This window comes from Conger conger, chromosome 8 (genome assembly GCF_963514075.1).
Source record: "Conger conger chromosome 8, fConCon1.1, whole genome shotgun sequence".
Lineage (NCBI taxonomy): Eukaryota > Metazoa > Chordata > Actinopteri > Anguilliformes > Congridae > Conger > Conger conger.
This window is the reverse complement of record NC_083767.1, coordinates 64313958-64326457: the sequence shown is the minus strand read 5'-3', so window position 1 is coordinate 64326457 and position 12500 is coordinate 64313958. Positions and strand designations below refer to the sequence as shown.

Below are 12500 nucleotides of genomic sequence, written 5' to 3'. Positions count from 1 at the left end.
TGTTGGCGTGTTGGTGCTGTGGAAAGTGGAGGAGTGTTGGCATGCATAGCGTGTTGTTGGCGTGTTGCTGCTGTGGAAAGTGGAGGAGTGTTGGCATGCATAGCGTGTTGTTAGCGTGTTGGTGCTGTGGAAAGTGGAGGAGTGTTGGCATGCATAGCGTGTTGTTAGCGTGTTGGTGCTGTGGAAAGTGGAGGAGTGTTGGCATGCATAGCGTGTTGTTGGCGTGTTGGTGCTGTGGAAAGTGGAGGAGTGTTGGCATGCCTAGCGTGTTGTTGGCGTGTTGGTGCTGTGGAAAGTGGAGGAGTGTTGGCATGCATAGCGTGTTGTTGGCGTGTTGGTGCTGTGGAAAGTGGAGGAGTGTTGGCATGCATAGCGTGTTGTTGGCGTGTTGGTGCTGTGGAAAGTGGAGGAGTGTTGGCATGCATAGCGTGTTGTTAGCGTGTTGGTGCTGTGGAAAGTGGAGGAGTGTTGGCATGCCTAGCGTGTTGTTAGCGTGTTGTTAGCGTGTTGGTGCTGTGGAAAGTGGAGGAGTGTTGGCATGCATAGCGTGTTGTTGGCGTATTGGTGCTGTGGAAAGTGGAGGAGTGTTGGCATGCATAGCGTGTTGTTAGCGTGTTGGTGCTGTGGAAAGTGGAGGAGTGTTGGCATGCATAGCGTGTTGTTGGCGTGTTGGTGCTGTGGAAAGTGGAGGAGTGTTGGCATGCCTAGCGTGTTGTTGGCGTGTTGGTGCTGTGGAAAGTGGAGGAGTGTTGGCATGCCTAGCGTGTTGTTGGCGTGTTGGTGCTGTGGAAAGTGGAGGAGTGTTGGCATGCCTAGCGTGTTGGGGCTGTGGAAAGTGGAGGAGTGTTGGCATGCATAGCGTGTTGTTGGCGTGTTGTTAGCGTGGCTCGGACCCTGCTCAGCGGCGCTGCGGTCGGGCGTGCCGGCGGTCGTGCCGGCGGAGGTGGAGACGGCGCCCGAGGCTTCGCTGATTGGCTCGCTGCGGCTGACGCTCTCCCGCGAGCCGAAGCGCACGCGCCCGCTGGACCGCGAGCTGGCGTCCGGCGACGTGTCCGACAGCCCCGGCAGGTCCTCCGCCTTCGTGGGCGTGACCGTGAAGCGCACCGACGCCATGGCAACTGCTCCAGCACTCAACCTGGCTCCGCCCACCGTCTCAGGCCGCTTCACTCAGGCTACGGATTGGCTACGAGAGGGAAGCTGGACAAACACGTACACTGAGCTCCTTAATGTTTGGGACAAAACAAGCTGCACAGGCCTGCATCACCGGGGAAGATATCCCAGCATTTGGTGATATCTATGGGTCCCAAAAACAATGGTGTCCTGAAATGGGGGGGGAGGCTATGTTGTAATTTCAACATGGAGAGATCTGCTGAGAAAAGGGCAGATAATCTACATTTTAACTGCATGTGAATTCTTTGATTACAAATCTAAACTTGAGGAGCCAAACCAAGAAAGAAATAGTTATTGCTTTGTCCCAAAAATTATGGAGTTCCATTTTCCTGTTTAAACACACGGTGTACTATACATTCAATAATTTAGAACAACACTCAAGCTTAAACTTTAGATTAATCAGAAGTCAATTGAAGAGAGAGAGAGAGAGAGAGAGAGAGAGAGAGAGAGAGAGAAAGAGAGAGAGAGAGAGAGAGATTGTGCAATTCTGACAAACTCAGATTAGTGTCTGTTAAGGATTCGCCGTCTCTTTTTCCAGATAGCTTTATGGTACATGTGAAAGTATGCAACTGCGTTCCTTCCTCTTTACTACCGGTCATGGGGGAATAGAAAATACTTATCTAGCCATTTTCTAACACGAGATAAGGATGAAAACGCAACGTCATAAGAATGAGTATGTCGCAGTATAGCGCTCAGGTGCGAGCGCAAGCAGAGGTGTTGGATCGGACCTCTGCGTGCGAAAACATTATTATACAGAAGCGGTTCCAGCCAGTTTAAAACTGGCGAAATGCGGAGGCGAAACAATAAATAGCGCAATAGAGTAATTGGCTAACTACTCATCAGCCCAAAGGCTAGCTAGCTAAGGTTTGCTCACTGACCAAATAAACAGTTCACCGAATCTACCCTGCAAAGCTTGTCTTTCGTGTTTTGTTCGGCAGCCAAATTCCATGACAAAAAGGGGTGTGTATCATGGACAGTCAGATGCGAAATCACCCAAGCTAGGTAGCTAGCTAACGTTAGCTGGCTAACGCTAAGGGTAGTAATTCTGCATTTTATCTCACAGAAGAATGACACCCATCAAAACGTACGGACGAAAAACCCATAAAGATACAATTTACAATTTAACAATACAGACGTAGACACACGGTAACAGTGACGTTACTAACTACCTAGGAGGTAACGTTCGCTAGCTAAATTGGAAATTACTAGTTAATGTTACCTAACAGCCTGTAACGTGCATGGACATCTGCACCTATCGTGCCGCACTAAACATGCTGTTCATGCTGCCTACAAGGCTGCTCGCTGAACATCCCAAACTGCAATGCAGCCCATGAACCGCAACCAAAAGAACCGCGTAGAAATCTCAACCGGTGAGTTTAAATTAGCTAACAGTTACCGTTAGCTAGCTAAGTAGCCAAGGCGTGTGAATCTGTCACCCATTTTTTAACTCTGCGGTCAATAACGTTACATGACCTAGTATTACATTATCCATAACTGCGGATCACCAAATACGCCCGACTGCACACTTCTCAGATGTATCCAACTTAAGTATGAATGTCTTTAAGTCGTTTGTTATTTTTGTGCAATGCGGTGCTGTTTCGCAGACGGAACAAAACAACCTTTGAAGTGTAGCTATATTGTATTTTGATCCTGCAATTGACTGAATTGATTGCGATAGCATTACGGAGACGGACAACATTATATACCTATGTTTTCGCACAAACTGAAACCGTGAGCTACACTAACGCAGCCCTAGCTACACTCTTTTCCAAACTAGTTAGCTAAGTTATACCTCAAAATACAGCAAGCCATCTAATGTAGGCTAACTGCCAGGAGTGCCAACTGGCTAGAATAACGTTAGCTAGACAACTTAGCTAGTGTGTTTGCTCTCAAGTAGATGTATATGGCAACACATTTCGTAAGGAATTAAATATCATTAGTCATGATTCCCCTCATATTTACCCAGATTTTCGTATGCGTCCCATAAGTCCACCGTTGTTAATTGTTCGTTGTCAGACCCATATGCACTTGCACTATGGTCACTGTCTACAGCTCTCACGCTGTCTGAGACAGCTGCGTGCGCGCTCCCCGGCTCACTGTTTCCTGGAACGTAGAGAGCACGTACTCGCACGCTTCTTCCTGGACCGGCACGTGTAACGAGAGGGATATTTTTGCCTGAGACCGAGGTGGGATTTGAACCCCAGCCTTTCACTCGTCCAAATTTTTGTTGGACGAACACGTTACCAGTCAGCTAAAAACAAAATCACCCTTAGAAAGGGACGGTATCCTACCACGAGCCGTAGCTTTCACTGTACTTCACCGTGCGACTGAACTAGCGGAGCTAGTCCTGCTACATACGTTCTCTCGGAAATGAACATTGTTCAATGCAGAATGTATTTATTTGAGTAAACCATAACCATAACGGATCTATAGTATGCATGTAAAATATCCTGCTGTCAATGAAAGATAAGCTTTTTAAAATTATTATTCCCTATGACCATAAATCTATAACTTAGTTGCTTTCCTTCCCTCAGTGACACCTGGAAGGCAGCAGGTTCAGCTCAGCCAGCCACAGAGCTACTTTTCTTGAATGTATTAAAAAAAAATCAATGTTACTGAACTAGCTAGTTTGTGAAACCGGCGCGATTAGTTTTCTAGTTCTACAAGCTGCTGCCGTCCATACTTCACTGAGGGAAGGAAAGTACCTTGGGCAACGTAGTTCCAATCAAGATAAGCGTTGAACAGTGAACGTTGCGTTTCTTCGCCATCTGTAGGCGGCCATAAGTGCGCCGTCACAACAGCCACGCCGTTCGCAGCCAATAAGGGGGACGTCGTCAACACCGTCTTCTGTTCGAATTCTTTCGAAAAATATCAACTTGTTTGTGTTTTCGAAATGGCACACACCGCACCACTCTAAGCTCGGTAGTAGTGCTTCCCAAGACAGTGGAGTTTTCGTTGGTAAGGAGCTATACTCAGGCCGACCATTGTCAATCTTGATCATCCACATTAATAACTGACGTGGTTCCAGTTTACTCTGTAACTTGTCGGAGAACGCCTCAAGAAATGCAAGCGCACATGAGCAACCTATAGTACCTGCATTAGTCAACATCAAAGCAGTCTAGATAGAGTAAATAGATTTTATGAACGTCTGTAATTGAGTAGCCTACACATGGTTCCGCAGGGGGTTTGAAAGTGGCGATGCAGTAACTGATAGCTCATATACTGATAGCCTACAGTAATATCGGTATAGTGGATTGATTCCCTGTATTGTAATGCAGGTCGGGAATTGGCCTGCTTGTGGGGTTGGATGCTGCTGTCGCTGAGAACCGGAAATCTTATTTATTTTTCACATGCATCTCTCCTTATGGGCTTCAGTAACTGACCAATCGCTGAGTGGGATGGAACTGCTGGCCCCTCCTATTCCTGGGCAATCTCTGCTCTCATTGGATGAGATGGTGGGCAGAGAGCCATCCTTCATGACTTCTATCATGACAGGTGCTAATCTTCCTCCCACTCCTCCTCCTCCTCCTCCTCACCCTGGGCCATGTCGGACACAGCCTCCTGACTACTGTGTCCACCTGAATATGTATCTATAGTATGTGTCTACATTACATTACTGTTATTTAGTGGACACTTTTTATCCAAAGCAACTTACATTGATTAGATTAAGCAGGGGACAATCCCCCCTGGAGCAATGTGGGGTTAAGGGCCTTGCTCAAGGGCCCAACAGCTGCACTGGGGCTTTAACCACCAACCATCCAGATCCCAGCACCTTAGCCACTAGGGGCCACTAGTCTACTAAGCATATTGCCTACTGTTGAGTATTTTTAGTATGCAGTGGGCAGTATGTGAAAGTATCCCCCATGCTCGGACACTCGGGTGGCTGAGGCTGTGGAGTGTGTTTAAGGGAGGCTGTGAGTCGTGTTTTTGTGCGTGTGGGCAGGTTTGATGGCTGACTGCCAGAGGAGCCCAGCAGGCCTGGGCCAGGAGGCCTGGAGGATGGGAGCAGAGCCAGGGCCCCACTCTCAGCCGGGCCGGGCCCCCAGGCCAGGAGGCTTGGAGCCCTCCTCCCCTACAGCAGCACTGTTCTACTGCCCCCTGGGGTGGCCCCCTCTCTCACCCCTGCCCCTGCCCTTACTCCCAAACTCCCCTGTCCCCTACTATCCCACACTGCCCCTGCCATCCTGCCCCCCCCAGGGCAAATGCAGCTACTTACCCCGGTGGCAGAAGTACTACCCCCCCCACCCCTTCCCCAGAGCCCCCCCCACATACTGCTCTGTGTGAGTCCTGACAGTACACTTCTGTTTCTCTCTCTCTCTCTCCCTCTCTCTCTCCCCATCTCTCTCTCCCTCTCCCCCTATCTCTCCCTCTCTCTCCCTCTCCCCCTATCTCTCTCCCCCTATCTCTCTCTCCCCTCTCTCTCCCTCTCCCCCTCTCTCTCACTCTCCCCCTCTCTTTCTCTCCCTATCTCTCCCTCTTTCTCTCTTTTCCCTCGCTCACTGTAGAATACAAATGTAGTTACTGGCAAAGCATGCATATAAATTATAAATAATATGCAACATATTAATATCACAATAATAATGTCAAAATAATAATGATGATAAATGTAACAATATATTTAAATGTAACAGTAACAGCAACAGTAACAATAATAAGTCACTCTGCCCCCCAGCCCAGTGTGCTCTCATGCGGAGGGGGAGTGGTGCTGTCACTCAAACGCTGATGCCCTGGAGCCCCGCCCACACACCACCTCCAGGTGGGTCACTCACTCACAGGATTGATTATTCATTATTGGAGAAAATAGACTATTCAGGAGTATTGATTATTGATACTTATGTTATAGGCACTTCGGATGGGATGAGGTCATATAACATTTTAGTCATTTGACTAAGTGATACAAAACACTCTTTAAACGCATCCAGTGCATATTGGTCTTCTCTTTCTGTGTGTGTGTGTGTGTGTGTTTCAGCCAGCCCAAAGAGCACAGGACCTCAGATCTAAGGAAGAGGTCAAAGTTCAGGGAGGGGTCAAAGGTCACACATAAGGCCATAAGCTGCAGGACCCGGAGTTTCAGTCAGCTGGACACTGCAGGTGCAACACTACCACCTGTACACACCAGCTCCTACACCTGTACCAGCATGCAACACTGGTCGGCCTGTAGCGTAGTGGTTAAGGTAAAGGACTGGGACACGCATGGTCGGTGGTTCTAATCCCGGTGTAGCCACAATAAGATCCGCACAGCCGTTGAGCCCTTGAGCAAGGCCCTTAACCCAGGGGAGGATTGTCTCCTGCTTAGTCTCATCAACTGTACGTCGCTCTGGATAAGAGCGTCTGCCAAATGCCAATAATGTAATGTAATGTAATGTAACACTACCACCTGTACACACCAGCTCCTACACCTGTACACACCAGCTCCTACACCTGTACACACCAACTCCTACACCTGTACACACCAGGTCTTACACCTGTACACACCTGCTCCTACACCTGTACCAGCATGCAACACTACCACCTGTACACACCAACTCCTACACCTGTACACACCCACTCCTACACCTGTACACACCAACTCCTACACCTGTACACACCCACTCCTACACCTGTACACACCAACTCCTACACCTGTACACACCAACTCCTACACCTGTACACACCAGGTCTTACACCTGTACACACCTGCTCCTACACCTGTACCAGCATGCAACACTACCACCTGTACACACCAACTCCTACACCTGTACACACCCACTCCTACACCTGTACACACCAACTCCTACACCTGTACACACCCACTCCTACACCTGTACACACCAACTCCTACACCTGTACACACCAACTCCTACACCTGTACACACCAGGTCTTACACCTGTACACACCAGCTCCTACACCTTGTACACAAGTGTATTATAAAGCCAAATGATTGTCAACTTTTGTTCTCTCTGCCTCTTCCCCATTGGCAGCCATTTTTGTTTGCCGTACACTGTACCTTTTACATCTGTTAGTTAACATTGAATAATGTTTGTGGGAAATAGTAAAGCATTTGAATATGTTGGTGAATGTTTGCTAAAGTATGCTGTCTTAAAGCTGCACTGGGGCGTGTTTACGCCAGTGTTAATGTCTCTCTCTCTCTCTCTCAGTGCAGTGTTAATGCCACTCTCTCTCTCAGTGTAGTGTTAATGCCACTCTCTCTCACCCTCTCTCTCTCTCTCTCTCTCTCTGTGCAGTGTTAATGTCTCTCTCTCTCTCTCTCTCTCAGTGCAGTGTTAATGTCTCTCTCTCACACTCTCTCTCTCTCTCAGTGTAGTGTTAATGCCACTCTCTCTCTCAGTGCAGTGTTAATGCCACTCTCTCTCAATGTAGTGTTAATGTCTCTCTCTCTCTCTCTCTCTCTCAGTGCAGTGTTAATTCCACTCACTCTCTCTCTCTCTCTCTCTCTCTCACTCTCAGTGCAGTGTTAATGTCTCTCTCTCTTGCTCGCACTCTCTCTCTGTGCAGTGTTAATGTCTCTCTCTCTCTCGCTCTCTCTCTCAGTGCAGTGTTAATGCCACTCTCTCTCTCAGTGCAGTGTTAATTCCACTCTCTCTCTCTCTCTCACTCTCTCAGTGCAGTGTTAATGTCTCTCTCTCTCTCAGTGCAGTATTAATGTCTCTCACTCTCGCTCTCTATCTCTCTGTAGGGTGGAGAGCAGGAGGGGGGGGGGAGGCCCAGGCGGTGGCAGACAGAGCTCTCTCCGAGTACAGCCACATCATGGAGACCCTAGGGTCACGGGTCACAGGGAGGTCAGAGGTCGTTGTGGAGGAACGGGGAAGATTCACTGAATACCTGAATCAGCTGTGCCAACAGAAGGAGTTTGTCACACAGGTATCACAAACTCTGCCTTATAGCCAATATGTACAGTCTCTTATACAGGACCACATTTGGGTAGATATTTCAGTCACATTTTACAATAGATTACATGAATTGGCATTAACTAATGTAGTTGTTAATAATGAATTAATGATGTACAAATACATTTATTAAGGATGAAATTTACTTTTCATTGTTTAATGCATTAGTAAACTACTAATTCATGTATTAGTTACATTAATATTTATACATTTGGAAATTATAGGATACACTTACAAATGCTTTAACTATTTTTTCATTCAAATACGAATTGGCTTTAACTAATGCAGTTGTTAAGACAAATACCTAAACAAAGCTTTTCAGTAGTTAATTAACAACAACATTAGTTCATGTCAATTGACATAACCTAATTGTAAAGTGTGATATTTCAGTAATCTCACCGATCTCTGCTCTATTGATATTTTCACATATTACCATATGAATATTCCCCTCTCTGTTAGACAGTCCCCTCCACAAGTATTGGGACAGCAAGGTAAATTCCTTTGTTTTTGCAATACACTGAATACAATTGAGTTGTAGATGTACATGCAATGACAGATCTGAATTTGACTGATGGGTGTTTCTTGTTGCCCAGGTGTGTCCTGTTAGATTGATTGGTTAAACAATAAATAGTTCTGAATGTCTAGTCTTGTTTAGCCTTGGGGTTTTCCGGTGAAGACTGCATTTGTGTTAGAAAAGACAAACCAACATGAAGACCAGAGAGCTGTCTTTGGGAGAAAATCAAGCCATTTTGAAGCTTATAATAGAGGGGAAATCACACAAGAGCCATTGCACAAGCATTGGGGATAGAGCGTCTACAACAACTTAGAATGTCCTGAAAAAGAATGAAACTGCTGGCGTACTGAGCAACAGACATCGAACAGATCGACCAAGGAAAACAACAGCAGTTGATGACAGAAATATTGTGAGAGCTGTGAAGAAAACCCCCAAAACATCAGTCAGTGACAAACAATCTCCACAGGGCAGTCAGTGACATCACAATCTCCACAGGGCAGTCAGTGACATGACAAACAATCTCCACAGGGCAGTCAGTGACATGACAAACAATCTCCACAGGGCAGTCAGTGACATCACAAACAATCTCCACAGGGCAGTCAGTGACATCACAAACAATCTCCACAGGGCAGTCAGTGACATCACAAACAATCTCCACAGGGCAGCGGTGAAGGCATCTCAATCAACGGTTTGAAGAAGACTTAGAGAGCAGCAATGTAGAGGAAGGCGAGATTACAATTTGCAGTAGTAAAAAGTAGTACAGAGATGAGCCACAAAAGTTATGGAACAAAGTTTTATGGACTGATGAGAGGAAGAAAAACCTCTACCAAAGTGATGGAAAGGCCAAACTGTGAAGAAAGAAGGAATCTGCTCATGATCCAAAATATACAAGCTCATCTGTGAAGCACGATGGAGGAAGTGTCATGGCTTGGGCTTGCATGGCTGCTTCTGGAGTGGGTTCACTAATCTTTATTGATGATGTAACTCATGATGGTTGCAGGATAAATTCAGGAGTCTACAAAAACATTCTGTCTGCCTACTTACAGAGAAATGTATTGGGAGAAACTTCATCATGCAGCAAGACAATGACCCAAAACACACAGACTTCATTAGGAATAAAAAGTAACCCAATTGAGCTTGCATTTCACCTCCTAAAGAGGAGAACCAAACAAACAACAACTGAAAGAGGCTGCTGTAAAAGCATCACAAAAAAGGAATGCAACTGTCTCTGTTCCAATACCTAAACATTGGTTAGTCTGATATCAAAGGTGCTATGTTCAAAGTAGTAACTATGTCTAAATAACAGGAAATAAAAGCTGAAATTCTGAACTTGTGTCTAGTGTTCATCTTTTCATCTCAACTCCATATGTATTCAGTGTATTGCAAAAACAAATGAATTGGCCTTGCTGTTCCAGTACTTTTTGAAGGAACTGTATATGATGTTTCATGCTGCAGTTTAAACACCCCTTTCTCTCTCAGGTGTTGGCGTTGATAGACATGCGCTGTGTGTGTTCTCTCCTGTCTCCTGACACGGACACACACATCAACCAACAAGCACAAAGATGGGTAACCAGCTCCTCTCCGCCGGTCCGTCCCTGTGTTTGTGCAGCAGATTCTGATATCTCCTGTTTTTGTGATCATGTGTGAGACCCATCTCATCTCCCAATTCTTCTCTTGCAGTAGACATTGACCTGCCCTGGTACCAGTGCTGCAGCTTCCCCAACATAGAACTCCAACTCCCAGAGTCCCCCTGGAGCACCCATGGTGCACCTCCCCCATCACCTTTCCCACCAATCCCTGGATCTGTTACATACAGTCCCAACCACACCAAGTACACCCCTACCCAGCACATACTCACACACTCACACACACACACTCACGCACATTCTCACACACACACACACACACACGCAAACATATACTCACGCACGCACACACACTCATGCACATACTCACACACACACTCCCACACTCACACACTCACGCACATACTCTTTCTCTCAGGTTCCACAGTCTGTCTCAGGCTTGTGTGTTTCCATGTGTTCCAGTGTGTGTTATGTTCTGTGTGTGTTATGGGATTTTAGTGTGTGTGTGTGCACGCATGTGTGTGCGCATAAGAGAGACAGATTTCCATCCTGTACAGTATCATTTACAGTTTCATTTACTATGACGCCAAACATGACACATGTAGAAAACTTTGTTAAAAAAGACATACAAATAAAACTGATTAGAAATAAAATATAATTTCTAACTATCAGACGGACAAAACCACAATAAAATTAAACAGCTAATAAAATGGAATGTCATTTGTAAACCTTGAGCTGCATTTTACAATATTTTTACCAACACACACACACACACACACACACACACACACCCACACTCACACATACATACGCACACACACACAGTCCTGCAAATAAACAACTATACAGTGGTGAAATCCTCAGGTTGTTTTCTTATTGGATAAAGCTGTTCGATTTCGTGAGGCCCTCTCTGTGTTCCCATTGGCCTCCTCAGGCTGGAGATATTGGGGAAGCAGTTTCTGATATGTGGGGTGTTCTGTCAGTAACACCCGCAGATCGTCTGTTGGAGACATACAGACGTCAGTCACACTGAGACAGCTCTTCCACACTGCCACATCTACAGACACATTACTCTCCCACAGTCTACAGACACTTTACTTTGCCACATCTACAGACACATTACTCTTCCACAGTCTACAGACACTTTACTCTGCCACATCTACAGACACATTACTCTCCCACAGTCTACAGACACTTTTTACACTATCGGATCTCGTGGTATGGGATAAGAATGTAAATCCTCCAGTGTGAGTCTTCTCCTTTTGCATTCTACTGACCCATAACATCTTGTAATAAGCATGTAGGGCTCACCTGGCGTAGGCTGCCCCCTGCTGGAGAGCTCTTTATACAGCCGATTCGATTGAGGCTGAATACAACCCAACAGCGCCCCCATGAGGTCCCCAAACTCTACTGCAGTCAGACTGCCTTTACTACCACCGTCATACAGCTGTAAAACACACATTATACACACACGTTATACACACACACACACACACGTTATACACACATACACACACACGTTATACACACACACACATTATACATACACACACACATTATACACACACGTTATACACACACACACACATGTTATACACAGACACACACACACACACGTTATACACACATACACACACACGTTATACACACACACATTATACATACACACACACACATTATACACACACACGTTATACACACACACATTATACATACACACACGTTATACACACACACACACCCTCGCATTATACACACACACACACACACACACGTTATACACACACACATACACACACACACACGTTATACACACACACGTTATACACACATACACACACACACACAAGTTATACACACACTCACACACACATTATACACACACACATTATTCACACATACAAACACATTATACACACATTATATACACACAAATACATTATACACACACATTATACACACACTTTATACACGCACATTATACACACACATTATATACACACACACACATTATACACGCACATTATACACACACATTATATACACACACACATTATATACACACACACACATTATACACACACATTATATACACGCACATTATACACACACATTATACACACACACACACACACATTATACACACACATTATATACACACACACATACACACACATTATATACACACACACACACATTATACACACACATTATACACGCACATTACAGTGGGATCAATAATTATTTGATCTCTTGCTGATTTTGTAGGTTTGCCCACTTACAAAGAATGGAACTGTGCAGAATTTTAATCATAGGTACATTTTAACATTGAGAGACAGAAT

The 12500-nt window shown here is 45.5% G+C and overlaps 3 protein-coding genes across 5 annotated transcripts in view; 1 reads left to right on the top strand and 2 right to left on the bottom strand.

The window, feature by feature from the left end:
• LOC133135166 (solute carrier family 12 member 6-like) overlaps positions 1 to 3798 on the bottom strand; it is a 32513-nt gene extending 28715 nt beyond the window's left edge. Inside the window, 2 exon segments of the mRNA XM_061251973.1 lie at positions 894 to 1197; positions 3133 to 3798. Coding sequence (XP_061107957.1) covers positions 894 to 1113 — 220 coding nt within the window. The 5' untranslated portion in view covers positions 1114 to 1197; positions 3133 to 3798.
• Positions 3310 to 10898, top strand: LOC133135168 (uncharacterized). 3 transcript variants are annotated; one of them, XM_061251976.1, is made up of 8 exons: positions 3310 to 3356; positions 4546 to 4665; positions 5114 to 5450; positions 5843 to 5926; positions 6140 to 6261; positions 7848 to 8032; positions 10052 to 10159; positions 10253 to 10898. In XM_061251976.1, the coding sequence occupies exons 2-8, from the start codon at positions 4569 to 4571 to the stop codon at positions 10253 to 10255; spliced, it is 936 nt and encodes a 311-aa protein (XP_061107960.1). In that variant the 5' UTR covers positions 3310 to 3356; positions 4546 to 4568; the 3' UTR covers positions 10256 to 10898. The 3 variants fall into 3 exon arrangements, with proteins under 3 accessions (XP_061107960.1, XP_061107961.1, XP_061107959.1); XM_061251977.1 differs by lacking the exon at positions 3310 to 3356 and adding an exon at positions 3816 to 4128 and having other exon boundaries at positions 10052 to 10138; XM_061251975.1 differs by lacking the exon at positions 3310 to 3356 and adding an exon at positions 3816 to 4128.
• The window catches only part of lpcat4 (lysophosphatidylcholine acyltransferase 4), an 11076-nt gene continuing 9291 nt past the window's right edge, over positions 10716 to 12500 (bottom strand). Inside the window, exons 12-13 of the mRNA XM_061251974.1 lie at positions 11470 to 11605; positions 10716 to 11158 (exon numbers count right to left, since the gene is read on the bottom strand). Of these exons, the coding sequence (XP_061107958.1) occupies positions 11019 to 11158; positions 11470 to 11605 (276 nt within the window). The 3' untranslated portion in view covers positions 10716 to 11018. The remainder of the gene's footprint in view (positions 11159 to 11469; positions 11606 to 12500) is intronic.